Raw genomic sequence first — 25618 nt, 5'->3', positions numbered from 1 at the left:
TTTAACATTTGTTCATTTTAATCATATTCCAATATTCAAAAAAACAATTTCAATGAAGAGTGTAAATATGCACAACCTAACTTCCGCATTCGGCAAAACATCCCTATAGCAGGAGACTGGGACAAAAGAACTTTAAACTGTCTTTTGCTTCACACAAAATTTCTTCAAGAGCCACCAAAGATGACAGTATCTGATGTTTGGGCTTCGTTCAGTTTACTTATTAGTATAAATAAATGATTTACTGTGCTGTACATGTACTTAACGTTTGTTGGAAGACACCAGCCATAAAGAAAACACAATTTGAAAGAGTTCAGGTTCAAACAATCATGTCATCAACCAATAGTTGTCCGAGCTATCGCAGCATTTAGGTATGCACGGATGAGAGGTGAAATGTCTTCTTGACAAACAGAACAGTCCAGTTGCAATCGATTCAATGCCCTGAGCATTCAGGTACATTTCAATAAATTACAATATGTGAGAAAAATCCATTTATCTCAGTAGTCATACATTACACTCTAAGCAGATTTATTTAAGACGGTAAAATTATTTCACTCCGTGTGCGCTTAAGTTCATCTCTAAGAGTTTCACGTTTTGAATTGAACAACCTAACTAAATTAAGCTTTTGACACTATTCTAATTTATTGAAATATACCTCTAAACAGGAAGTCCGCTAACCTATTTTCTGGGTTTCGTCATGTGACGTTCCGTATATAGCAGAACACAAACATGTACTAACTATACAAATAGTATGAAATAGAAGGAGCCAGTGTACATTATGTGTCAAGTTTCCTTTACATATATAAAATATATGAATGCAACCCAAGAGGGCCGACTGATGGACAAAATGGAAGTTATGTGTGGTTATGTCAAACAATGATAACAATGAAACCTTTCAGTGAAAACTCTCCATGTAACATTTATTCCCGTATTGTTTGTTTTTATTTACCAGTCAATAAAACCACCGATAACTGACTGTACGCATACAAAGTGTATGCAGAGTGGCATTTAGTGAACAGTGACTTGAAAAGTGCAAAGTAAAAGGTCCTGTAGCATCATGCTTTCTCAAAGGGGAACAAATGTTTCTCTTTGCCTCTCCTCTCCAGCTTTGTCTTCTTTCCGCTGACACTCCCCCTTTTCTCCTCCTCTGCTTGCCTGTTTTGGGGCCACGACATAGCCAGTGTCTCCAACGCAGTTTTAGCTCTGGTATTTTCTTCTTCCCCAAAACCCCCCTCATCTGATGAAAGTCCATCACCTTTGTCTCCGTCAGTATTAGGGGGGCTGAGGCCTCCAGCGGCCTGACCCTTCTTGCCGTAACGCCGCTTTAGACGTTCTCTGATCAGAAGGCCCTTCACAAGAAGAGTCCAATTGGAGATCACCCTCTTTTCTGTTTTCTGAAAAATGAAAGCCAAAAGGCCATTTACCCAAACAATGACCAACTTTTCAATGACACTCCCACAAGTGGACACTCGCGCACCTCTTTCTCCCTCTGTTTTTGAAGCTCTTGTTCTTCCTCCCAGGCAGCTTTGAAGATCTCCTCATGCTCCTCACAGACAATGTAACCATCAGTGCTGGAGCACACATGACAACCAAATTAATAAATATACTATTAATATTATACTATTTATTACTGAGGTCAAATGTGTTGTCATCATGGTTTCTTTCTGTGTGTGAGCAGGATTAGGCACAACCCCCCCCCCCCTGCTGTTAACCATGAAAAATCAGGCATTTTTCCACACTTCACATAGTGAATAATGAGTGCATTTTTGGCAACATTATTATCCTGGCATGCCCAATGTAACCCGCTGGGCATTCTCTTAAGCAGAGATACCTAATCTTTTTGAAACTGAGAGCTACTTCTTGGTTATTGATTAATGCAAAGGGCTATGCGTTGGTGACCCCTGCTCTAATGTATAACATTGCCTTCTAATCAAAATCTCCACTTGTTGATTTTTACTTGTCTGTTCTCCTGCATGTACTGTTTAATGTATGTAGCTAAGTGACCAGTGAGAACACGTTATCTCCATTCGGTGCTGGAAGTGTCATTCAAAACACGTACTTCCGCTGTAGACCTCACACAAGATTTCATCTTGCTTTGAAGACAAATGACAATACGCAATGCACTAAAGGGAAAAATACTTCCGATTGATGCATGCAAGTCAAAATCAGGTAGTAAAATAAAATATAACGTCTGCTGAATTCAGTGTCGAATGTAAATCCATGTCTGCCTCACAGTTCTGAGGTTTGGGGTTCGAATCTCAGCTCCAGCCTTTCTGTGTGCAGTATGCATGTTAACCCCATGCTTGCCTGGGGTTTCTCCGGGTACTCTGGCTTCCACCCACATTCCAAAAACACGCATGACTAATTTCTGCATGGTAGGTGTAAATATGAGTGTGAATGGTGTTTTTTTTTTATCCACTCCAGGGTGTACCCAACCTCTCTCCCTAAGTCAGCTGGGATAGGCTTCACCTCACCTGTGAACCTGATGAAGACGCTTCAGAGTGCTACAGAAGACGGTTGACCGGATGTAAACACATTGCCTTGATAACACTGTGAGCTTTGTGGGAAAATTTTGTTTTATGCAGTCTTGTAAAATCCTCATTCATTCATTCATCTTCCGTTCCGTTTATCCTCACTAGGGTCGCGGGCGTGCTGGAGCCTATCTCAGCTCTCTCCGGGTGAGAGGCAGGGTACACCCTGAACTGGTCACCAGCCAATTGCAGGGCACATATAAACAAACAACCATTCGCACTCATATTCATACTTATGGGCAATTTAGAGTCTTCAATTAACCTACCCTGCATGTTTTTGGAATGGGGGAAGAAACCAGAGTACCCGGAGAAAACCCACACAGGCACGGGGAGAACATGCAAACTCCACACAGGCGGGGCCGGGATTTGAACCCCGGTCCACAGAACTGTGAGGTAGATGTGCTAACCAGGGGGACACCGTGCTGCCCTTGTATAATATTCTGTTCATATATTATTAATCAGTTGTCAATCCAATGCTGAGAGCATTGCAGGTGTTTAATGGCTAGCTACAATTCTGCCAACTGTTCTCCGGTGTTCACATAAACTTCAGAATATATAGTATCCATTTAATCATGTCACTTTGAAATTCATATCTGCATACAGAGCATTTATTATTCATGTAAAGTTGCTATATACACTGTTGCTGCTCAGTATCATTGCCTGGTATTGTAAATATCTAACTAAATGTATCAAAACACAACATTTGAAGTTAATCTTCATTAAAAAAACATTGTCTTACACTGCGTGGGAATATCCCCCATGGAAGTCAAAGCCAGTGACGGCGGGGGCAGCATCCATGTCCAACTTCTTGGCCACGCGGTGCAGGTTTGCTAGCCTGAGGTGGACACAGCCCACCGGCAGCATACAGGCCTTAAACAAGTAGACGTTGCCATAGTCGTTGCGGGGAACCTAAAGGCAACAAATGATAAGAAAACAATACAAGGCTAAGAATGAAAAGAAAACAATTCAAGGCTAAGTGAATACATTAAAGTGAATAATCCTTTTGAGGTAAATCTTTCATTTCAATGCATTTTTTGAAAGATATTTTCCAAATTTTGGCTTTCTAACATTTCTAACACGAAACTTTTCCAACCTTTCCATTCACAGCAATGGGAGGTTGATACGCCTCCGTCTGCCATTCTCCAAACAGAGCAAGGTCGTTTTGATCTTTCTGCTCGGTCATCATTCGAGCCTTACGGGAACGATTAGAGAAGCCTTTCACCATCTGACATGAAACACAAAATCTCATCAATTCATTATTCCATGAAGTGAACATCGTCTGAATAGGCTAAACGACCTATGGAACCATATCACTTGTCAATACAGTATTAAGCACTATGAGATGACCAGTCATACAAATGAGGATAAATACTTAAAAGTAAAAGCAAAATAAAGATGATTCTGATCATGATGTGCTTCAATGCGGACTCTCAACTTTAGTGAGCTCTCGATGTTCTACTATTTTGAATTAAGTAGGCTCCTCAGAGAAGTCACAAATTATGCTAATAAAGTAAAAAATTCAACCACTAAAATGTTTTTTTTTGGTTCATAAATGCAAGTAAATAACTATAATTATTTGACATCTTAATTAACAAATAATAAGGTGGTTGACTATTTTACAATTTATAGTATAACAGTTCAATTAATTAATGACCAATAATATTTATATCATGGCACTAAAAATATAATTCCGGCTAAAGAACAGAAGCTGGTGTATTAACCATTCCAGAAGAAAAATACCAATACTATAGGGCTGCAGGATTATGGCCAAAATAATAGTCATAATTATTTTGAGCAATATTGTAATCACCATTATTCCTCATGTTACGAAAAAAAGCCATATTTTTTATTGCACTACTTGTTAACAAACAAGATGTAACAGTTTTCAGTGAATGAATGAATCTTTAAAAAAGTATAATAGATAGATGACAATAGAAAATAAATGTACCCCAAAAAACTTCTACTGCAGCAAGGGTTAACTGAATAAATATGCTATTACAAAGTGCAATCACGAATTGCAACTTAATGGAAGCAAACGCAATAACATTAGGCTGCAAGCATCGACTTTCCATTTGAAAATCCCTGTCAATATAGTGAATTGTCAAGAACGGGTAGGTCTCTGTTGTTCTTGTTGACCATTGGTCAGTTGTGCATGGTCACAAACTGCAAAGAACACAATAGTTGTGAGTTCCCTCTCTATTTACTGCCGCCGTTTTTTTCATTACGACAGGCCAGCCGAAAATGTCAAGTCAAGGCAGCTTCTACAACGATTGTTAATAGTGTCTTACCAACGTGCTGAGGGCCAATTTCAAAATAAAAACTTAGTATATTACAACATTGGACATCAGGCTTTTATTTTGAAGTTGGCCACTGAGCGAGGTGCCGGCCCCTAATGATGCCCTCACCATATGTTCGCCCCCTGGTGCCTGACTGACTAGATTGCGGGCACTGCTACCAATGAAGCACTTTTCATATCCAGTGCCCGCATTTTAAATGTTAAAAATACATAAATAAATCGCAGATGATCAGGCTCATTTAATTGTAGCAGCCAAAATCACGATCACGATTAAAATTCCATTAATTGTGCAGCCCTACAATGCCATTAATGTAGGGTGGCTGTGACATAAACATCAAATTGAGCGGTAGTCTTAACAAATTTGTTAAGCACCGTATATAAGCTGTAATAATAATAATAATAAAACATTTTCAAATAAAAAATATGTAGTAAAATCTCACTTTGTAGGGTAGTTCTCCTATTCTGACAGTCCGTGCTTCTTTCAGCCACGTGTCTTTGGAGTGTAGTGTGTGCACGCAATCTCTAGTAGAAAGAAACAAGATCAGAAATATTTGCCTAAAGAATAGGACACTGTGCTCCTTGATTGAAATAACTACAATAATATATTAATAAATAGTATTCTAATAAACATCAACATTCAAAACAAGAGACATTGGTGTATTTCAGCACGACATAAAATCGATACACTATTCAGACAGCAGCATGGTATTCATGAGACTTAAATTTGTCCAAATTTCTCATCATCACCATCAAAAAATGTCTACGATGAACTCATACTTTGTCAAAGACCCTGTGAAAAATGTGTAGCCTTTTCTACACATTTTTTGGCCTATGTATGAAGAATGGGATGCGTGTTAAGCAGCAATGTGACAAGAGTTCCCAAAAATGACACTCTCTCAAAATGTTGAGTCCGGTTGGAACGCCCGCTTGAACCTGAGTACAACACACCAAGAATTATTTTGAAAATCTAATGATGGATTCGGGAGAAATTGTGTTTTTTGTGTGGGAAAACAATTGCCTTTTTGGGGACCGTTTTGGGGTAATTTGGCCTCTTGAAACACAGTACTGTTATTGAAGGAAAGCTGGAAGGGAAACAGAGAAGAGGAAGAAGAGCTACACTACTGGGAACTCTCGGGGGAGGAAGACCATTCGAAGAAGGATGGCAGAAGACAGAACGATGGTGGATGTCACAGCTGTAGGAGGACCCGCACATTAAGGCACAAAACTGAAGAAGGCCAATAAAACCTGGTCAAAAAATACATTCAAATTAGAGTAAAACAGTAAAATGTAATTATTTCTCAACATATCTCGAAAACGCTTTCGTTCATCTGCTACTCAGCGAACTGACAAGTTTCAATTCAAAATATCCACCTATAAGCTCGTACGAACCAAAATTCCGAGGGGTTCTCAAAGTTGAAAATGACTGAGTCACTTGCCCTAAAAACTCCTCCTAAATAGTACAAAAGGAACATTGTAGGTGAGAAGAGCAGTGTGGGTAGGTCACATACTTAAGTCATGTATTTTTTTCCCCTCAAGAATTTATTTCCTATGGAGGATTTCAAAGGAATTTGAAGTGCTCATTCCATGTTTTTTTTAGAAAATTCCACAAAGTCACTTGTTACATTGCTATTTTAAGGTGTCTACATTCCAAAGGGTCTTGAGAGTTTAACTGACCTGGAGTACACCGGCTCTCCCCGGCAGTATCCAAGTACGGCAGCTGTGTCGGGATAGATGGCTTCATACTTGAGCAGGTGTCTCTTTAAGGCGTAAAGTGGGTGGTTCTTGTATTCGGCGATGGAGATGGGCAAGGGCTTGTTCAACAGCTTCTTTTGCATCTGAGTGGGCAACAAAATGTGGATTGAGAGTATGTTGAATCCAGTTTAGGATCTCCTAAAACTAGTTTTTTATTTGAGAATAGGGTTCACCTCCTTATTCTCCTTTATGTCCCGCTCATTTTGTGATCTCAGAAACGGCTGCAGCGTCTCCTCCCACCACTCCTCCTCCACCCGCCTCCTCCTGGTCGATGTCAACCAGGTTGGGTCGTACTTCTGGCCCAGGTCCTTCACAAAGCCATCTCCGTCCACGCCCACCACGTACGTGACTGGCCACGTTGCATTCTGGGAGCAGCGGAGAGGCTCTCCCACTCCGTGCTCCACATCCACACACACCCAGGAGGAAGTTTTGTCCACGAACACTTCCAACCACTCGTCAGTTCCAACACCGTTTTTCTTTTTCATGCTCCTTTGCTTTCCTTTACTGCTCACCAATCTTTTTTCACCTTCCTTGTTATTCTCCTCATCATTTTCTACAACACTCATTTTCTTCTGGTTTCTGTCTTTTTTACCTTTGCTTTTGCTTCTCTCTTCACCCTTCACTCCCTTGACAGGTTTGGTCCCACTCTCGGAATCTTCGCTATCTTCCTCACTGAATGCTTGAAACTCCTCATCATTAAGTTCCTCCTCATTCTCACTGTTGGTCTCTTCCTTGTAGCTAACCTTTGAGGCGATGCTGCGCCGTTTGGAGTTCTTTGGTCTTTGGCCTCCTGGCAACGTAATCTTATCGTCTGCCTCTACTTCCTCTCCCTTTAATGGTTCCCTCTTTGCTTTTTTTCCTCCCCTGTCTATGGCACTCTTTACTCCTTGAGCTGACCTCTTAGAGCCTGGAGAGACTTTCTGCTGAGGCGAGCTGGTCTTATCTATTACCCGGCTTTGGTTTGTCGTTGCTAGTGAGACAGAGGAGGTAGCGTCCCCTTTGCCCTGGAGACAAGACACATGCAAAGTATGAAAAAACAGTGGCATGGTGAATATACTGTATATACCACAGGAACACAATAACAGACAAAGATGCAGAATGTCTTCTTGAGCCTACACACGACAAATAACAACCTGATGTGACAGATTGGCGTCTGACTTTTCCATGATTACTTGGAATTTGGATCAGATCATATTAAAGTTGGTCTGACTTGAATCCGATTGAAATGCTCTGGAATGACCTTAAAAGGGCCGTTCATGCATGAAAACCCTCCACTGTTGCTGAATTAAAACAATTCTACAAGGAAGAGTAGGCCAAGATATCTCCACAGAGATGTGAAAGACTCATTGCCAGTTAGAGAAAAGGTTTGATTTCAGTTGTTGATGCTGAAAGTGGCCCAACCAATTATCAGGTTTAGGGGGCAATTACTTTTTCCACACAGGGCCAGGTAGCTTTGAATAGTTTTTTTTTCCTTTAAAAAATAAAATCACCATTTGAAAAATGCATTTTATGTTTACTTGGGTTATCTTTGTGTGAAAGTCACTGATGGTGTAGTGGTACATTCGTCTGACTTTGGTGCAGGCACCGTGGGTTCAGTTCCCACTCAGTGACGGTGTGAATGTGAGTGTGAATGGGTGCCCGTGTCTATATGTGCCCTGTGACTGACTAGCGACCAGTTCCAGGTGTAGTCTGCCTTTCACCTGAAGTCAGCTGGGATAAGCTCCCGTGACCCTGAACAGGATAAGGAGTATTGAGAATGGATGGATGGATCTGTGTGTGATATTTACATTTGTTAGATGAACTTAAAACATTTAAGAGGGGAAACTATGCAAACAAAATAAGAATTTCATAAGGGGGCAAATAAATTTTCATGCCACTGTATTTATGTATATAAAATGGTGACGTTACCTTGGCTGGTGGAGGTTTGAGAGGAATGGGCTGCAGAGAAAGAACCAGGCGGCAAAAGAGCTGCAGAGACCTGAGGACCAACATGAACAGCTACAGGAAACATAAAAGGAACACAACCATGTCAACAGCGTTCTGTGAACCACTCCATTCCACTGGTGGAAGTGAACTACCAACATGAGTCATCTCCTGGTGGTTCTTTGCCGACAGGCTGGCCAGACGTCTCTCCAGTAGAGTGCGAGGGTTTGGACGCTCCTCATAGGGAAGACTGGTGTTGAGGGTGAAAGTTGCTTGAAACCTGGAAGATGCAATAAGATTAAAGACCTTTTACTTGAAGTGTGTTAACAATTCAAACGCTGTACCAATTTTTGTTTCATACACATTAAAGACAATCGAAGTTAGAAATATCATTCATGTGATTCAAAGCAGTAATAAGGTCTTTTTTTCTTTTCACCCCAAACTGGGTTAGTACATTGACATTAATGATACATACTTATACAAAAAATTTCCTGATGAGGGATCTTTTCCGGGGTCAAACTGTTACCCACACAGAACATTTAATTAGTGCACAAGCAATAGTCGTCAAGTAAAAACAAAGTTAACCTCTGTTTAGATCAAAACATAAAAACTAAGTAATTTACTTTAACGACGGATTACAACGGCGTAATCCAATGGTGAGTGGGATCGCATCTCACTTGCTAACATTCAATAGCTATAGTGTAATAAAAAGTTTAATGACGGGAAAACAAAAAAAAATTAAGAACTTAAGTTTGATAGCAAGTGACTTGGCACTGAAGTCTTGGTGCTTTGACTAGAAGTAACGTTAACTATGGAGTATATTTTTCTCAACACGGCTGTTGGCTGCTCCTTTTAAAGTAAGTGTTGCACAAAAGCCAGACAAAGCCAAAGAAAATGAAACACACACATGCAGTTAACCTTTGCATGCTCACAGCACTGAAGCCTTTTGAGGTATGCTGTCGTGTCATTCTCTCTGTCTGACCAGGCGTTCTTTTGTTGACGGCACGCCTGAAGAGAGTACCTTCATCTGGGCTGCACGCTGAATGCTTTAACCTGACAGCTCACAGCCTCCAAAACCGGCTGAACGTTTTACTATACACAATTTGTATTTAATTTTGTAAGACATGGTGCTGAGCCTGGGGGCTCCCTAGACTTTTTGTTAGAATTGTAAAACAAAACTATTTTCTAAGATTAAAAAATAAATAAATAAATAAATAATAACATTGCAAATCTGAAAAGCTGTTTTATAAACATGCTTAAAGGCATTTAAATGAAGTCAAATATTAGAGTTTTTATTATTTCAAATTTTGACGCCAATCTTTTCCTTTTATAGCGCAAAATGAATATATTGTCGGTCGGGTATCGGCCTCCTTGACTACTAATAATCTGTATCGGCCCTGAAAAAAATAAACATATCGGTCTATCAGTAATCCAGTCCACTACATAATTGAAGGTGTGGGTGGTAGTGTAGTACGCCTCGATTAGGTGCAGCAGTTCAAGAGGAATGCCATTTGCTTCCATGACCTTCCACAACAAAGCATAACATTGTTGGCCTCTGGTAGCACCAGCGTTGTTCGAGGCTTAAAGATGTGGTCAACGCAGCTTCTGCCAGCCCCGGAACCCACTTTGGTTGGGGTGGTCTCATGTGATGGTGGAAGAATTACAAATTATACAAATTTAGGGGTGTTTGACTTTAGACGTTTGACTCTATGCATGTTATTTGAAGCAGTGTTTCCTGACCTTTATTGAGCCAAGGGTCCGTAGAGCAGTGATTCCCAACCAGCGTGGCATTACCATGCCGTGACAGATCATCAGGGGTGCCGTGGGAAACTAGCAAATGTCACTTAATTTGTTATAAAATTATTATTCAATGAATTAAAACTATATCTTTATCTATGCCATCGACTTATAGTGACAGGCAGAACAAATAAATGCTCTTACCTTAGCTAGCAATAAACCTGTGATTTCCCTTGTTGCCATTCATATAACAGAATAAGTCATGGCTTCCTACGAGTATGAGCGTTGTTTTTAATTAAACATGCCCACATTTCACACTAAATAAGTAAATTTGTGAGTAAATTGAGACAAGCTCATAATTATTTTGGTCGTCATACTTTTTGTGGCAGTTTTGTTTGGTGGTGTGTCGTAAGACTTTTTCCAATGTAAAATGGTTGCGTTGGCTCAATAAAGATTGGGAAACACTGCCACAGGGTGTGGCACCCCGGTTGGGAATCATTGATTTACACGTTGTATTGTTAATGTGTACACACCATTTTAAAAGCCCACAGAGGTAGTTGTGGTCTTTGCGTTCCTTGGCTACTGCACTAAAGTGAGTGGGCAGCAACGACAGAGTGACAGCCAGCAGGTCGGGTTCGCTGCACAGGCGGTTGCGGAACATCCCGCTTGCTAACAGACACATGAGGTGCACCTGAGGGAACATAAGAAGAGAATCACAGTAACTCACAAAGGCAGCATGGAAGCCTTCTAACAAGAAAAGCGTTTGTGTGTGTGTGTTCACCTTGTGCGTGTCTATCAGCAGGTCCTTCTTGTAACGGTTCATCATCCGTCTCAAGTACATCTCAAACTCTGCCTTCTTTTTCTGTCTGGACAATTACAAATGATGATTAGTCACCACAACAGAAACAGTTTGAGCATCATTTTAAAGCACAATTAGTCTGCCAGTAAGCAGATTCAAAGACAAAAACTACTAACCAATTTCCACAAACCTTGTTGGACCTTAACTGCATATAGAATCATTGTTTGTTTTCAGCTTTTTACGGCAAGCTACTGGGTGATTATTACATGAGCAGCTAATTTAAGTTTCTATTTTGCACTTACTGTGAATATGTATGTCTTTACTAGACAGCTAATACATTAACTTTTCTTAATTTTTTGTTTTGTTTGTTTCACTCTGTCAATCTCCCTGTATAGATTTACAAGGCAGGGGGATAACTGCACTTTCATTCTTAAAAGTTCCCACTTTAGTTTGTAAGGTGTGATGAGTCAGTTGAACCTTTCAAGATTTCCAGGTGGATGTGAAAATGTATGTAAATTTAAAATGATTCCTAAAAAAGTTGTTATAAAAGGTACATACAGTATGCAGTTTATAGATCTATTGGGATTTTGCATTTGTTGCATTTGTAAATGAAAACACTGACTCATGATATTATATAAATTACGACATTTGAGATTGCTCATCTGATTTGGAACAAGATAATAATCAATAGATTTTTATATTTTCCCAAATATAGTTGTAATTATGTAACCCCAAAAATGGTAAAAAAAAAAAATGTAATTGTCATGATTTATATAAGTACATGAATATCCTGGTCCAGCCAACTTGGGGTGAATGTGGTCCGCAAACTAAAATTAGTGTGATGTTCCTGCTCTACAGTATATAAATTTTAAACAAATGCTTAGGGATGTTCACTTACTTTTTTCTGACTTCCGGGGTCTCAATTTCTATCTCTACAGACTGAGATGGCAGGACTGGTTCTGAGGTTTCTGATGGACCCAGAGGCTCAGCCAGTTCTCACAAAGCACAAAGACATGTTAACTGAAAAAGTAAGACGAGGTTATTCTTCTTCTTGTTCTTTACTCACCTTCGACCTCCTCCCAGTCATCATCCTCTTCCTCACTCTCCTCCTCTTCTTCTTCCATTACATTGTCTGTCACTGGGGCTACTGAACTCATCATATTATCATAATCATTATTGCTGTGTTTATCTTCCATCTTCAATGGTGACCGGAAGTGTTTGCTGGTGATGATACCAACGGACCTCCTCGAGGCATTCCCTACTCCTTGCCCTGAGGATGTACGTCGTTTCGGAATGACCCTCCTTCTGAGCGTCTCCTCCTTTTCTGCATTGTCATCACCTTAGTATAAAGACAACAGGGAACCATTCCCTTTAGTAAAGTAATGATCGGGCAATTTATTTATTTTTGAACCTGTTCTGTTTGGTTTGTTTGGTCATGCAGTATGGTCAATCTGTATGTGCGCCTTTTTATGTTGGAACAATATTGCTGTGCAACAGGGGAGTTTGAGATTAGACTTTACACCGATTTTATCGACCTTATCGGTATCGGCCGATAATTAGCATTTTATGCTGATCGGCTTTAATGTCATAATTCGCCGCTCCGCAAAAGACATTTACTCCGTGTCGCCATCCTGCACAGTATATTTGAATCCAAAAGCTAGTTTATTTTTAGCCTTGTCGCGTAAACATGCCGCCCTTCTGTCGAATCATGCTCTAAAGTTTCGTTGTGGGTGAAGAAATTTTATTAAAAATAAAGTAATTTAATTACAGTAAGTTAGCACCAATTATTTCTGTCATGTAATGTTTGTTTGACCAGACTGATTAGAATACATGACCTGACTAGAGCAGTGATTTCCAACCTTTATGGAGCCAAGGAACATATTTTACAATTGAAAAATCTCACGGCACACCAACAAACAAAAATGTCACAAAAAGCGGATACATTAATTACTGTATTTACTTCCCGCCATCTAAGAGCAGACCATTCATTTGTTCTGTCTGTCACTATGCCTCACTGGCATAAATAGATGAACAAAGATACATTATTTATTGTAAATATATTTTTGAGCAATTAAGTACACAAGTATATACAGTAAATGAACAGATCATTTAAATAGGCACATTCCTCCATCTTGTGATCGGATCGGTTATCGTTTTTTTAAACTCGCTGATAGGTGATCGGCCCCAAAAGTCCTGATCGTGTAAAGCCTATTTGAGATACACCCTCTGTTATTTGAATTGCGTTTGGATGTTTATCACACGAACAGGGTAAGGTTTAAGAGGGGACAGAAAGAGAGCAAAGAGCAAAACAGAGAACAATAACAGAATAACAACAGTATTATGACAAGTTGACAACGATAACATGGGAGTTGGAATTGTATCTGTAAGTGGACTAGGGTGTGCTACGGGGCGTGGTGGGAGCTATAGAGAGCCAAAATCCCTGTAAAGAATTTGAGTCTAAATAAGGGCTAACTCAAGAAGTTAACATAATCATAAGGGCTGTTAATAGCAATGACGGCCTTTGTAATACTGAACGATTAGTATACATAAGTAACTGGACGTAGGTGGTGACACTTTCTATTAACATTCTATCAATGGTAATGTCAATAAAACAAAACAGCACAATTACATAGTAAACAGAAGGTCGGCGTGAGTACCTGCATCTTTTCTCTTCGCCTTCTCTTTTGCTCCGCTCCCCCTTGCTTTCAGCACCTGCTTCAGCTTCTTTGTATCGACGTCTGCCTTAGATCCACTCCGCTTTGCCATATTGCACACTTATCCAACTTTGTTTACCTTCGCTAAAATGTTTCTTTTCTTTGTTATAATCACATCCGAACGTACACAATAAGTCTCACAATTCCCTGCGTTTAATCATGCCCTGAATGATATGGAAAGGAAGTTATCCAACATTTCAACGCCTCTTTGATAACACCTCAAGACCACTCGTGAGGGTGGCGGGTAGTGACGTCGTATCCGGCCGCGTTTTTCTGGCTTTTTTTTTAGGACTCGCAAACACTTTTAATGCATATTGCCACCTAGTGTAGAAACAAGCGAGTTGCATGCTATGGCAGCGTCCACAGATATGATTAGGTAAATACGACACGCCTCTTTTGAGCTGCGTGCCTACGGCGACGCTACCTAGGGAGGTCAAAATCGTCAGCGCATTGTGTGTGTGGACGGCAAGAAAACCAAAACACCAAAGATGCCAGTACATTGTGCTGCATAGTGCATACGGTTGCATACAACACCGAAGAATTACGACAGGGGAACTGAGAGGATCCTTTCAAAAAAAAATATATTTCTTTGCTTTTTTTTTTTTTTTTTTTGGTCCCAGAAATGATGTAGTTATAGCATACTCTTTGATGTTGATAAGTAAACCTCATGAAAATCGGTTGGGGAATTAGGAAGTTACAACTTAATTCAATGCCCATGCATAGCCTTTGACGGAACGTCGACTACCCGAACATGGCCGCCACGTAGGCACCTCGCTTAACATGGCTGCACTGACATATTTGGTCTTCTTATTTATGGGAGCAACTACCCACGACTCCAATGCACAGTTAGAAGGAAGTGACCGTTTGAACTATGGTTTGTTACTAGTTTGTGGGCCAAAATATCATAGATATGGAGTCTAGATACGCCAACCTGGTGTTATTGGGAATCCCACTTGTGTTCTAGGTAGGACACGCCCCACTCCAATATGATTGGCTGCAGTACACGCGCTGCTGCAATATAATTGGTAGCTGCATCCCAGTAGGACACGCCCTACTGCTCCCAGATGTGAAAAGCTGTGACTTCTGAGTGGTGGCGTTCATTAGAGTTCCAGTAACTGGAACCCACCATGATCCTAACCCATTGTAGCTCGCCTAACCCTAGCCGTAAACCTAGCCAGAATAAACATGATTGTTTTAACGGTGTACAAATGTGATACATATTTGGAATGGTCATCTAGTTCCATCTGCTTAGCCTGCACTTCCCGTTATGCAGGAGCCAATCATGTTGCAGTGGGATTCCTAATAACTTGCTAGCACGCTGTAGTAGCACGGATAATAGACGTACCTACATTTTCCTCATCTGATTTTTGTAAGGTTTAGCTACATTTTTGTCAACGTTAAAACATGCACTATCAATACATAACATTTGAAAAACGCCCCCCAAAATATTTTTACTTGTGAAAGATTACTCATTCCCTCGTTGTAATTGTACGCCATTGATGCGGGGGCTGTGCTGGCTAGCCGGCTAGCTAGCTAGCTCGAGAAAGGAGGCAGAAGTCCAAGCCGCTGAGGATTTACAGTAGCGACACAGGTGTAAACCTGAAGTAATGACCTTATAGCTTTTGCCATGGTATTGTTAGAGCTGTCCCTTTTTTTCAGGGCGAAGTCCTATCGGGATCTTCTATTGTAACAGAAATTAGTGTGAAACTAGTCTAGGACAGTGATTCTTAACTAGTGGGTCGCAGCCAGCTAGTAAGAAAAATTATGTTTTCCTATTTGGATTTTTTCGGTACAGCGCAGAGGCATACCAAGTTCCCACATGGAACATAGAAGAAAAGTGACAAGAAAAGCTACTTTCTTGCGCTCTAGCCACTAGTTTACTGTGTAAACAAATACAGTACAGCTCAGCCTTTGGTTGGTGGATATCATGGTAAGCAACATGCCTTTGGCGGTACAGCACTCATTTGAAACTGTATTTAAAGATATTATATACTTTGTTTTCAGAGTGGCAGACTGTGGTCAGCACATCTACCTCACAGTTCTGGGGACCCGGGTTCAAATTCGGCCTCCCCTGTATGGAGTTTGGATGTTCTTCCCGTGCCTGCGTAGGTTTTTTTCGGGTACTCCGGTTTCCTCCCACATCCCCAAAACATGCATGGTAGGTTAATAGAAGACTCTAAATTGCCCGTAGGTGTGAATGTAAGTGCGAATGGTTGTTTGTCTATCTGAGCCATGCAACTGGCTAGTGCCCAGGCTCAGCTAGGATAGGCTCCAACACGCCTGCGGCCCGAGTGAGGATAAGCGGTACGGAAAAAGGATGGATGGATGTTTTCAGTCTATTTTTAAACAAACAAACAAACAAACACAATTTTTATTGTTTTTCACGTCTGTGAAAGGGGTCGCAACTTCGCAACAAAAAGAAAATGCAGGTCAATGGTGACAACAGTTGAAAACGATCCCAGGTCGACACGGTGTCTTGCAATGGGAGACAAGAACGCTGACCGTTGAACTAAAACCCCGGGCCGCCAGCTCTGCGGCCAGTACCCTCTTTAAGGACTGGAGTGTGAGGTTTCCTAATGTACATCCGCAAAGCCTATCTTGCTTCCGTTCCATAGGTACCAGTTTCAAAGGAGCCACATGGCTACTTATGCACCGCTCATGCATTTGAAGTACTAGTAACTGTTTCTGCTCATTTTGGAAGCTCTGTTTGTTGTTGATTGAATGAAGACGCATTGCCGAAGAACTCATGTACGTATCAGTGCAAATTTGACTGCAAAAAGTGTAAGTAAAAGTGACTTGTGAACGAGAACGACAAAATTTTGTTTCCTTAAGGAACGCAGACGGACCTCTTATTTGATTGGAGGCAATGACGTCTACAGAAATACTTTTCAGATTTTTACGGGGTGAGTTTCCATTAACATTATCGACATTACGTTAGTTTGTATTCAAAGTTTTGACAAAGATGAAAATGTTCCTTGTGGTTGTTCCAGCGCAAATCTGACTGCAAAAAAGTGTTTTCAGCGTAAAAAGTCACACGTTTATAGGATTTGGACACAATAGAAAACTATATGGATGTGATTCACTATTATTATTCTTGTTTCCTGTGAAGTTTGAAGTAAATCTGACGATGCGCTTTGTCTCAGTATGACCCGGACAATGAGATGGCTCGAGCGCACGGCGTCATTGTTTGTTGTCTACAAACTCAAAATCACTGGCTGATCGCAATTTCAGCAAGTGCTGGCGATCATATGCTAAATTACTTTGGCTATTGACTATTTTTGGTGTTGTGGGCAAAGTATTTTGGTGAAAATATCAATGACTGTCTCAAGCAGCAGCCACTGCCGGCATCCTCATTAACTTGTGTTGTATCACTTTGCTAATCTTCTTGTGGTCCACATATAATTTACAGTACAAATAATAGATTACTACAGCACATAGTACATCAATGCAGTAGTTATACATAATTCAGTGATACAGTACTTATTCAAAATACATGCTAGAGAGTCGAAAAAGAAAATAACATTAACATAAAAGGCACCCATTAATAATTTGATAAGATATGAAATCAAGTATCCTTGTCGATGATAGCTGGGATAGGCTCCAGCACGCCCACGACCCTAGTGAGGAGAAGTGGCTCAGAAAATGGAAATGAAATGAAATCAAGTACTGTTAAAACAAAAAAAAAGTATTTTAATCCTCAAGCAACACCTCTCAGATGAAAAGAGTATCAAGTGGATATAATAAAACCAAATAGCAAGCATGTCAAACTCGCAGCCCGTGGGCCGCATCCGGCCTGCATCCGGCCCGCCACATCATTTTATGTGGTCAGCGAAAGCAAATCATTTGCATCAATTTCCATGATTCTTGCTAAAATCTGTAGCAAAATTTCATATCGTAATATGTAATAAATAATAATGTTGAGATATTGCAAGCATTTCTGTTTTTACCAAACCTCTTTTTACAGTAACTTGAACAGTAGTTGAACATATTGAACTTATTCTTGACTTCTGATTTGAAAACTAGTTATCCATCATTTTGTTGTGTAATACAATGATCAGGAGATGAAACATTAATATGGTTTCGCAGTCATAATGGCCCTCTGAGGGAACCCGTGGCAGCAGTGTGAGTTTGACACCCCTGAACTAGTCAGAACTGGCTTGGACATGCGAATCACAGCAAAATTATGTGTGTGTACGCAGATAAAAAGAACAAGATGTAAGATTATGATTTGACCTTGGGAGGAGACACTAGTGCAGATATGAATGTACTGTCCTCTCTCAAGTGCAAAATATTCCATCCTAACAGTGCAGCAATGGATCCTACATGGTTAAAATAAACCATTTAAACCAAAAAGAAAACTTCCCGGAGGGAGAAGCAGCAGCTTGTGCACTCGTCTTCATAAAAGTGACACAAAACACTCAAAGTACTTGTCAAACTTCTTTGTTATTTCAGGTAGTGATAATTTAACAATACAAGCTTTTATTTTGCTACTTCTGCCTCTTCATGGGGGTTCGGAGATCCATCCATCCATCCATTTTCTGAGCCGCATCTCCTCACTAGGGTCGCGGGCGTGCTGGAGCCTATCCCAGCTATCATCGGGGAGGAGGCGGGGTACACTCTGAACTGGTTGCCAGCCGATCACAGGGCACATACAAACAAACAATCATTCACACTCACATTCACACCTACGAGCAATTTAGTGTTGTCAATTAACGTACTATGCATGTTTTTGGGATGCGGGAGGAAACCGGGGTGCCCGGAGAAAACCCGGGGGGACGGGGAGAACATGCAAACTCCACACAGGCGGGGCCGGGGATTGAACCCCGGTCCTCAGAATTGTGAGGCAGACGCTCTAACCAGCCGTCCACCGTGCCGCCCGGTTTGGAGATTTATATTTAAATATATATTTAACAATTAGATTTAACATTTATATTTGGTGTTAACATTTCTATATTTATTTGTTTAATGTTTAGATTAAATATTTATATTTAAAATTTGCTGTTATTTTCAGCGTGATCTGCTTTATAAACGGCACCAAACATTTACTCACGCATATACTCTTCAGTGCATTTTCTTGGCACGACGTTCGGTTTCGTCTGAAGAAGTAAAACAAACTCCACGTTGGGGAATCGGACCCTTCCTTGACAGTCGGTGATCCTGTCCACTTTTCTGACGAGAAAGATACGTCAATATAGCGTGGCAGTAACAAGGCATTGGGGCACTGCATTGGTGGTAAAGAGCAGAAATAGTTTATCCAGAGGGTAGCGCCAGAGGAAAGGCAAATTTGTCACTCAGAAATGGTCACTCCAAATGCCTAACAATGTTGTACATTACAATATTTAATAATTTAATAATAATAATAATAAAGAAATAAAGACAACCTTAGCAACATTAAATGGCAAACATTTATTGTATTGTGTTAGAAAAAAACTTCATTTGCATCATTTTCTTTATGACATAATTGTAAAGTTCTCACAGTGCAATGCACAAAGGGACACGATGAGGAAAATGCCATGGCTTATCATGATTAAAACACAGTTAGTGATTTTTATGAATACCACTTTATCAAGATTTGTCAACTGATGCTTGACTGTATGTGACATTTTTTTAATAAATATTTTTTACTTACCAAACATTAACATGCAAGAGAAAATAATAATAGCCCAATATTTTAGGATTACAGAAATATTTATACAAGCAATATTGCCAGTGATAGCATTAGTTTTTAATCTCTCCAATTAGTCACTGGTTGCATCACTTACTTTACGTGGATAATTGCCTCCCTTTTCCCATTATAGAAAAAAAGAGGTCAATAAATGTAATTATCTCAGTTCACAAACGACATCAAACTGTAGGGTGAGTCCATGCATTTTGACTCTATTGCAAACCAAAACAGCAGCACCCTGCAAGGTACGTTCAGGTAAAGTCTCACGTATGAATTAAATTGAATTGTATGGATTGAAAATGAATTGCAAACTGGATCCCTGCATAAGGACAATCTTTTAGTATTCCAGTAGACGCTGACATTATGTCATCCTTGTTTATGGTGAGGTAGGCATGAGACATTTGTTCGACCCAGTGTGCATCGCTACCATAATAGTCCCTTTGTTTCTATAAGTAGTAGTTTTAAACTTCAGTTTCAGTTGACATGAACTGCGATATACAATAAAGACCTGACCCCATCTACAGTTGAGTAAATTCACGTTCCTGGCCACTGAATGACAAAATACAGTGTTGTTGTCATAATTACTTGCCGCTATGTCTCTTTACACTACAGGGACCAAGAATAAGAACTAAGCGGGGTCAATATCTGTAACGAAATGGTTCTTCATTGTGTTGTTGTTTTTTGACAGGTCCCCTGGAATGAGTTCCGCTTCTCAGGTTCAAATTGATCTGATTCATCAGAGTCCACTTGTTCTCTTCGTTGAGATCAATGTCAATTTTGTTTGAGGTGTGGCGGCAGATCTGTGTGTTGAGGAAGTGGTTTACAAATTCACCATAAATGTGTGAATGTGTCCATATCTCACTGTGTGACAGCTGTTCCCCTGAGCGCATGAACCCATATGCACATACACAGTATAGATTTGTGTATGCGTCTGTGTTTGCATGTGTGAGGTTACAGCAATACACTTGTTCCAGTGTGTTGTGTGTGCTTCCAGCGCGGTGCATGGCTTCCATCCCTATATGAACCATCAGTAGAGTCAGATAGGAATAAAAAGCCATACAGCGCACTGGGCATTGGGGAGACTGGGTTGTATGGCCAAGTATAGGCACACATGCACACAGAGAAAAATTAAAAAGGTGTTGTTTACAGCATGATGCCCACTTTGCACTGCATTGGTTTGTACAAATGTGAGCTCACATCCTTTTAATATGTGGATGTAACTGAACTGTTGAAAATTATACAGTTATACATACATTTATACATATATATCAATCAAACTGCTCAGTATACCTCAATGATTTTTGCTTTGCACAGTTGAAAATGTTCAATGCGTGGATATAGTTAGGCATAAAATATTGCTTGAAAAAAATGCAAAGATCTTGATTTTCTATTGTTATTTACAGTGTTAACCTCTAAAATTGCTCTCTCTACAAACTAAAATGAAAACATGGCAACTTAATGGGCCAGCGTAATAAATGTTAAATTAGAACAATAATATTGTTCCATATTCGATCTAAGGACTGTAGTTGTTGCGAGTAGGAGGGGCCAAATCTTCCACGAATGGTTCCAGTGGCTCCCAGTAGCACATGTTGCGGACAAACCAATGACGATTCTATTGAGTCATTTAGCAAAAACTTGCTTTAACAAGAACTGGTGCGTCCACTCTGCCACAAAGCAACTCGCGTGGCGTGGCAACATGCCGACCAGAAGCGAAGGTGAACTTGTAGAAAATTGCGACAGGTTTGCTCTTCGGTTAATGTTCTTTTAGAAATGAAAAACCTTTCTCAGTTGCTCGATGAATGAAATTGATGGCTAATAATCAAAACAGGATATTGTGATTTTATACTTACATTAATTCAACCTTTTCACATGGCCTTCAGTGTCAAAAATATATATGAAAATATGAAGTCAATCTAATGAGCTGTCATTCAAGCTGCTCATTAATAAACGTATTAGCAATTAGCAAACTCAAAACAGACAGTATAACACGGGGGGAAAAAACAATCAATCAATAAATAGAACATAAAACTACCACTTCGCCAGGGGCTCCTGAGTGTTGATGTTTGTGGCACCAAAATTGAAAAAGAAGAAGAGACGAGCATCCTCGCATGAAAAGCCGGGAGGTCCGCCCTCTGGCTTGGTTCTAACAAGTCCAGGCGAGTCCACATGTCACTGCAGGCTGCTGCAGTGAGAGAACATTCGTCCCGTCCCCTGGTCCGCTCCATAGAAATGCTGCTGCTGCTGCTGCTGCTGTTTCAGCCTCTGGTGGATGTGTGGGGCGTTTGACCGCCCCTTTACGCATCTGAGCTTATTTTGAGAGAAAGAGAGCGAGAGAGAGAGAGAAAGAGAGGGAGAGGTATCAAAAGGAGGAGGAGGGGGCCAACTAAAGGAGATCATACCTGAGCAGGAAATCCACCTCACTCTGTGCGTGTGTGTGCGCGCGCGCGTGTGCGCGTGTGTGTGGCGAGGGACGGGATGGGGAAAGAGGGGGCGCTCATGTCGCCTCCCCGTGTTAATAAAAGCTGGCTAGAGGGGCTGAATAGGGATCTTTTCTGTCTCATTCAAAGAACACTAGAAAGCACTTTTTATTCTGCTGATGAGAGAGAATGTGTTTGGCCGTGGTGTGTGTGCATTTGCATCTCCATGTGTTTGCCCTCGCTTGCCTCTGCCACTGTCTGTTTAGCTGGCATTTACACTGCTTACAGGCAAACAGGCAGCCTGGTTGGACAGCCTGACAGAGGGCCAATAAACAGCTCAAAAGTCAAGCAAAAGGGCAAAGAAGAGGTGCAAGGAAGAGTGTGGACGCCCAGAGTGTACGTGGGGATGATGGGGAAGATAAAAATAGGTTAAAGATATATAGCGAGAGAGCAGAGAGAGTGAGAAAGAGAGACAGAGAGAGAGAGCAGAGTACAAGGATGAAACACTTGAGAGGCATGAAGTGGAAATAGTCGACAACCTCCTTCTCTTCCTTCTCCAAATGCTCTCAGGGGCTCCACTGGAGTTGCATTCCAACGCGTCGCTCTCAATCCCCGTAACTCCTGGCAACAGTTCCTTGATGTGATCCCACGTCATGCAGAGTAGGAGAAGGAGGGGTGGGTGAGGATGAGAGAAGGGAAGAGGGTGAGAAATGAGGGGAGAAAAGCGCAAGACGGAAATGGAAAGATAGACAAGAAAAAGGTAAAGATGGAAGCAAAGAAAAGAAGTGAAGCAAAATGGAAAACATAGGATTGAAGAGGAGGAGAAACAACTCCCCCCTGCCAGTCAACCTAACTCCTCCTGGCCACTTTTCTAAACATGGCAAAAAACAAACAAAACAAACCAAAAAAACTCATTAAGGATTATTTGCCTCTAAGATCAGATGATTGGTTCTTGTCAGTCTGCTTCAATAAAGTGGCTGGCCATATTTAGGGACTTTTCCAAACACTCTTGTGACTTTTTAAAAAAAGTGACTGGTGAGTTTAATTCCCACTAAGAAACAGATAAAATGAGCGAAATCATTTTCACATTTTTTTTCACATAAGAAGAAAGGAGCCCTGTGGTAGGCAATCACAGAGTCAATCACGCTGAACGTTGCTAAAGACATGGGGCTCTATTTTCGCAGATTGAAGATCTGCGGCGGAGCACAAATGCTGGTGTATCCTGATTTTGGTGCAAGGGCATGCCTCACTGTGCGTGTTTGCCAATTTGGCAGACCAGTCTGTAAGATTGGCATTCCGGCGTAGCAACGGTGTGTGCTTTGACACGTGCCTGGTAGACTGATTTGGTGGCTGAAAGTCAGTCTAGACTTACACCTACTGATACCACGTCTAATTTTTGGCGCAGGTGGTCTAACGCGATTTTGGTGAATTTGATTGAGGCACAGGTAGACAGAATCTGAGCTCCGTGGACATTTGTGGTGGATGTCAGATGTATTCCATTCATAAATATGTGAACAGCGGGCATCCAACCCTTTGAATCATTGTTGAAATCAATTCGTCTGACACATTATTATTATTATTATCATCACTATTACATTTTTAAATCATCCCACTGGCCGGCACCCAGCTATGTGAGGGCACACGAATGATCGTTGGTACAGGGATAGATACATATCGGACATATTTAAGCCGCCAGAGGTTATCACCAGCTTGTTCTGTATTTACCGTAATTTCTCATGTATAATGCGCATTTTTTTCCCACCAAAATATTGTCAAAAGTCAATAGTGCGCATTATACATACACAAAAACGTTCAGATTTTATAAATGTATGCCGCCATCTAGTGGTTATGAAAAAGCTGGACACTTTCATTCCAAAATGCCACTGCCACCTAGTGGTTATAAAAAAGTGTAGCCTACACTTTCATTCCAATATGACAGGGGTACATATGACTGCATATATGTACAGTTGTGCGCATAAGTTTACATAGCCTGGCAGAAATAGTGAAATATTGTCTTTTTTTTTTTAAATATGACTGATGACTGAACAACAACCATCATTAATTTATTTATAGTTATGTTTTGTTTAATTATAATGCGGCGGCACGGTGGGCGACTGGTTAGAGCGTCAGCCTCACAGTTCTGAGGACCCGGGTTCAATCCCTGGCCCCACCTGTGTGGAGTTTGCATGTTCTCCCCGTGCCTGCGTGGGTTTTCTCCGGGCACTCCGGTTTCCTCCCACATCCCAAAAACATGCATTAATTGGAGACTCTAAATTGCCCGTAGGCATGACTGTGAGTGCGAATGGTTGTTTGTTTGTATGTGCCCTGCGATTGGCTGGCAACCAGTTCAGGGTGTACCCCGCCTCCTGCCCGATGACAGCTGGGATAGGCTCCAGCACGCCCGCGACCCTAGTGTGGAGAAGCGGCTCAGAAAATGGATGGATAATTATAATGCTTTTCTGAAATGCTTGATCGTTTAATTTGAATCCCATTAAAATAAAATTAAATGTGTTTCGCCTAGTCCTTTGTTTTTTTCTTTAAAGAATTGTACCAATCTTACAAATTCTGCCTGGGTAATCAAACATATGAGCACAACTGTGTGTTTTCTAAATTAGTAAATAAAAGTAGGGCTGCAAATTTTTTAAATAAGAGCAAGTAAATTAAAAAAAGGATGAAGTGTTCAAATCAGAGTCACTGATGGTGTAGTGGTACACTCACCTGACTTTGGTGCAGGCAGCGTGGGTTCAGTTCCCACTCAGTGACGGTGTGAATGTGAGTGCGAATGGTTGTCCGTGTCTATATGTGCCCTGCGACTGACTGGCGACCAGTTCAGGGTGTAGTCCGCCTTTCGCCCGAAGTCAGCTGGGATAGGCTCCAGCGTCCTGTGACCCTAACCAGGATAAGCGGTGATGAAAATGGATGGATGGATGTTCAAATCAAATGCTTCAGAATAATTCTTTGAAAAAAAACTAACAAAATACAGATACTACTTCATGTTTTGATTATAGGGGTAGAAGCAAAATGATGCATTGTAAAATGCATTATACATAGGTAGAAGGGTTTCCCAGAATTTTGAGGTAAACTTTGGGGGTGCATATTATACATGGGTGCGCATTATACATTATATATACATTATATAATTACGGTAATAAGGGTACCCGCTCACATTGTCTGTTGCCACAAGGCCCCAGAGCAGTGACAATGCTCCAGTCATGCATGGAACGCTGCATCCTCTTCAGCACAGATATGTCTCAATGCAAGACTCATTGCACCATATTTAAAGGGAATGAGAGGAGCTGCTCTAATGAAGTCGGCTATAAACACACCGACAACGGCACAGACCGGCCTTTTTTAAATACAGATTTACGCTACTGTCTGCACCGGATTTACGTCGGTCACTAAAATAGAGCCCATCGTGCCCATTTATGTTACAAAAGCAGTGATTCTTCGATATGTTGGAACCTTTTGACCAGAGCTACAGTATGTACCTCCTAACATACAGTACCTGTACAACTCTACATGAGATATGACCCTGAAAAAAAAGAAATGTAGGAGGGCAGGGTGTGGTCTTATTGTGTTACTCTTTGACAACAAGCTTACATCAGCCGAGCCATGGAGTTTGAAAGCTTCTTTCATGATGTTAAAATGAATGTTGAACATATAAAATGTTAATTTATTAAGGATCATGTTTACAGACAGGTTTTGACAAAGGAGACTTTTTTCCATGAAGAAGCACTTATTTTCTTATCTGTATATTGTGTCTATAGAGATCCCTGAGGGTAAAAAA

The 25618-nt window shown here is 40.8% G+C and overlaps 1 protein-coding gene and 1 long non-coding RNA gene across 4 annotated transcripts; both read right to left on the bottom strand.

The window, feature by feature from the left end:
• xpc (xeroderma pigmentosum, complementation group C) lies at window positions 1-14019 on the bottom strand. Of its 3 annotated transcripts, XM_061780399.1 has the most exons (14): window positions 13693-14019; window positions 12102-12374; window positions 11934-12030; window positions 11018-11102; window positions 10770-10927; window positions 8659-8779; window positions 8485-8574; window positions 6750-7580; window positions 6499-6659; window positions 5265-5346; window positions 3622-3753; window positions 3268-3437; window positions 1475-1568; window positions 1-1391 (listed from the first exon to the last, which is right to left on the bottom strand). In XM_061780399.1, exons 1-14 carry the CDS (start codon window positions 13799-13801, stop codon window positions 1053-1055), a joined length of 2742 nt encoding a protein of 913 aa, XP_061636383.1. In that variant the 5' UTR covers window positions 13802-14019; the 3' UTR covers window positions 1-1052. The 3 variants fall into 3 exon arrangements, with proteins under 3 accessions (XP_061636383.1, XP_061636392.1, XP_061636401.1); XM_061780408.1 differs by lacking the exon at window positions 13693-14019 and having other exon boundaries at window positions 11934-12026; window positions 12103-12272; XM_061780417.1 differs by lacking the exons at window positions 12102-12374; window positions 13693-14019 and having other exon boundaries at window positions 11018-11098; window positions 11934-12089.
• Window positions 14020-19140: 5121 nt separating this feature from the next.
• Window positions 19141-21931, bottom strand: LOC133481248 (uncharacterized). Its single transcript, XR_009789495.1, has 2 exons — window positions 21814-21931; window positions 19141-21721 (listed from the first exon to the last, which is right to left on the bottom strand). It is a non-coding gene; the product is annotated as an uncharacterized LOC133481248 (long non-coding RNA).
• Window positions 21932-25618: the final 3687 nt, after the last annotated feature.

The sequence above is a fragment of the Phyllopteryx taeniolatus genome, chromosome 1, assembly GCF_024500385.1.
Source record: "Phyllopteryx taeniolatus isolate TA_2022b chromosome 1, UOR_Ptae_1.2, whole genome shotgun sequence".
NCBI lineage: Eukaryota > Metazoa > Chordata > Actinopteri > Syngnathiformes > Syngnathidae > Phyllopteryx > Phyllopteryx taeniolatus.
The sequence above is the reverse complement of the archived record's forward strand: the minus strand, read 5'-3'. Positions and strand labels throughout refer to the sequence as shown.

Excerpts from the sequence above, each read along its gene's own strand:
- xpc (XM_061780399.1), bottom strand. The coding sequence starts at position 13,801 with ATGGCAAAGCGGAGTGGATCTAAGGCAGACGTCGATACAAAGAAGCTG. Across the intron at positions 8,575-8,658 it reads ACCACCAGGAGATGACTCAT|CTGTTCATGTTGGTCCTCAG; the intron begins GTTGGTAGTTCA and ends TGTTTCCTGTAG. Across the intron at positions 5,347-6,498 it reads GGAGAGCCGGTGTACTCCAG|AGATTGCGTGCACACACTAC; the intron begins GTCAGTTAAACT and ends TCTTTCTACTAG.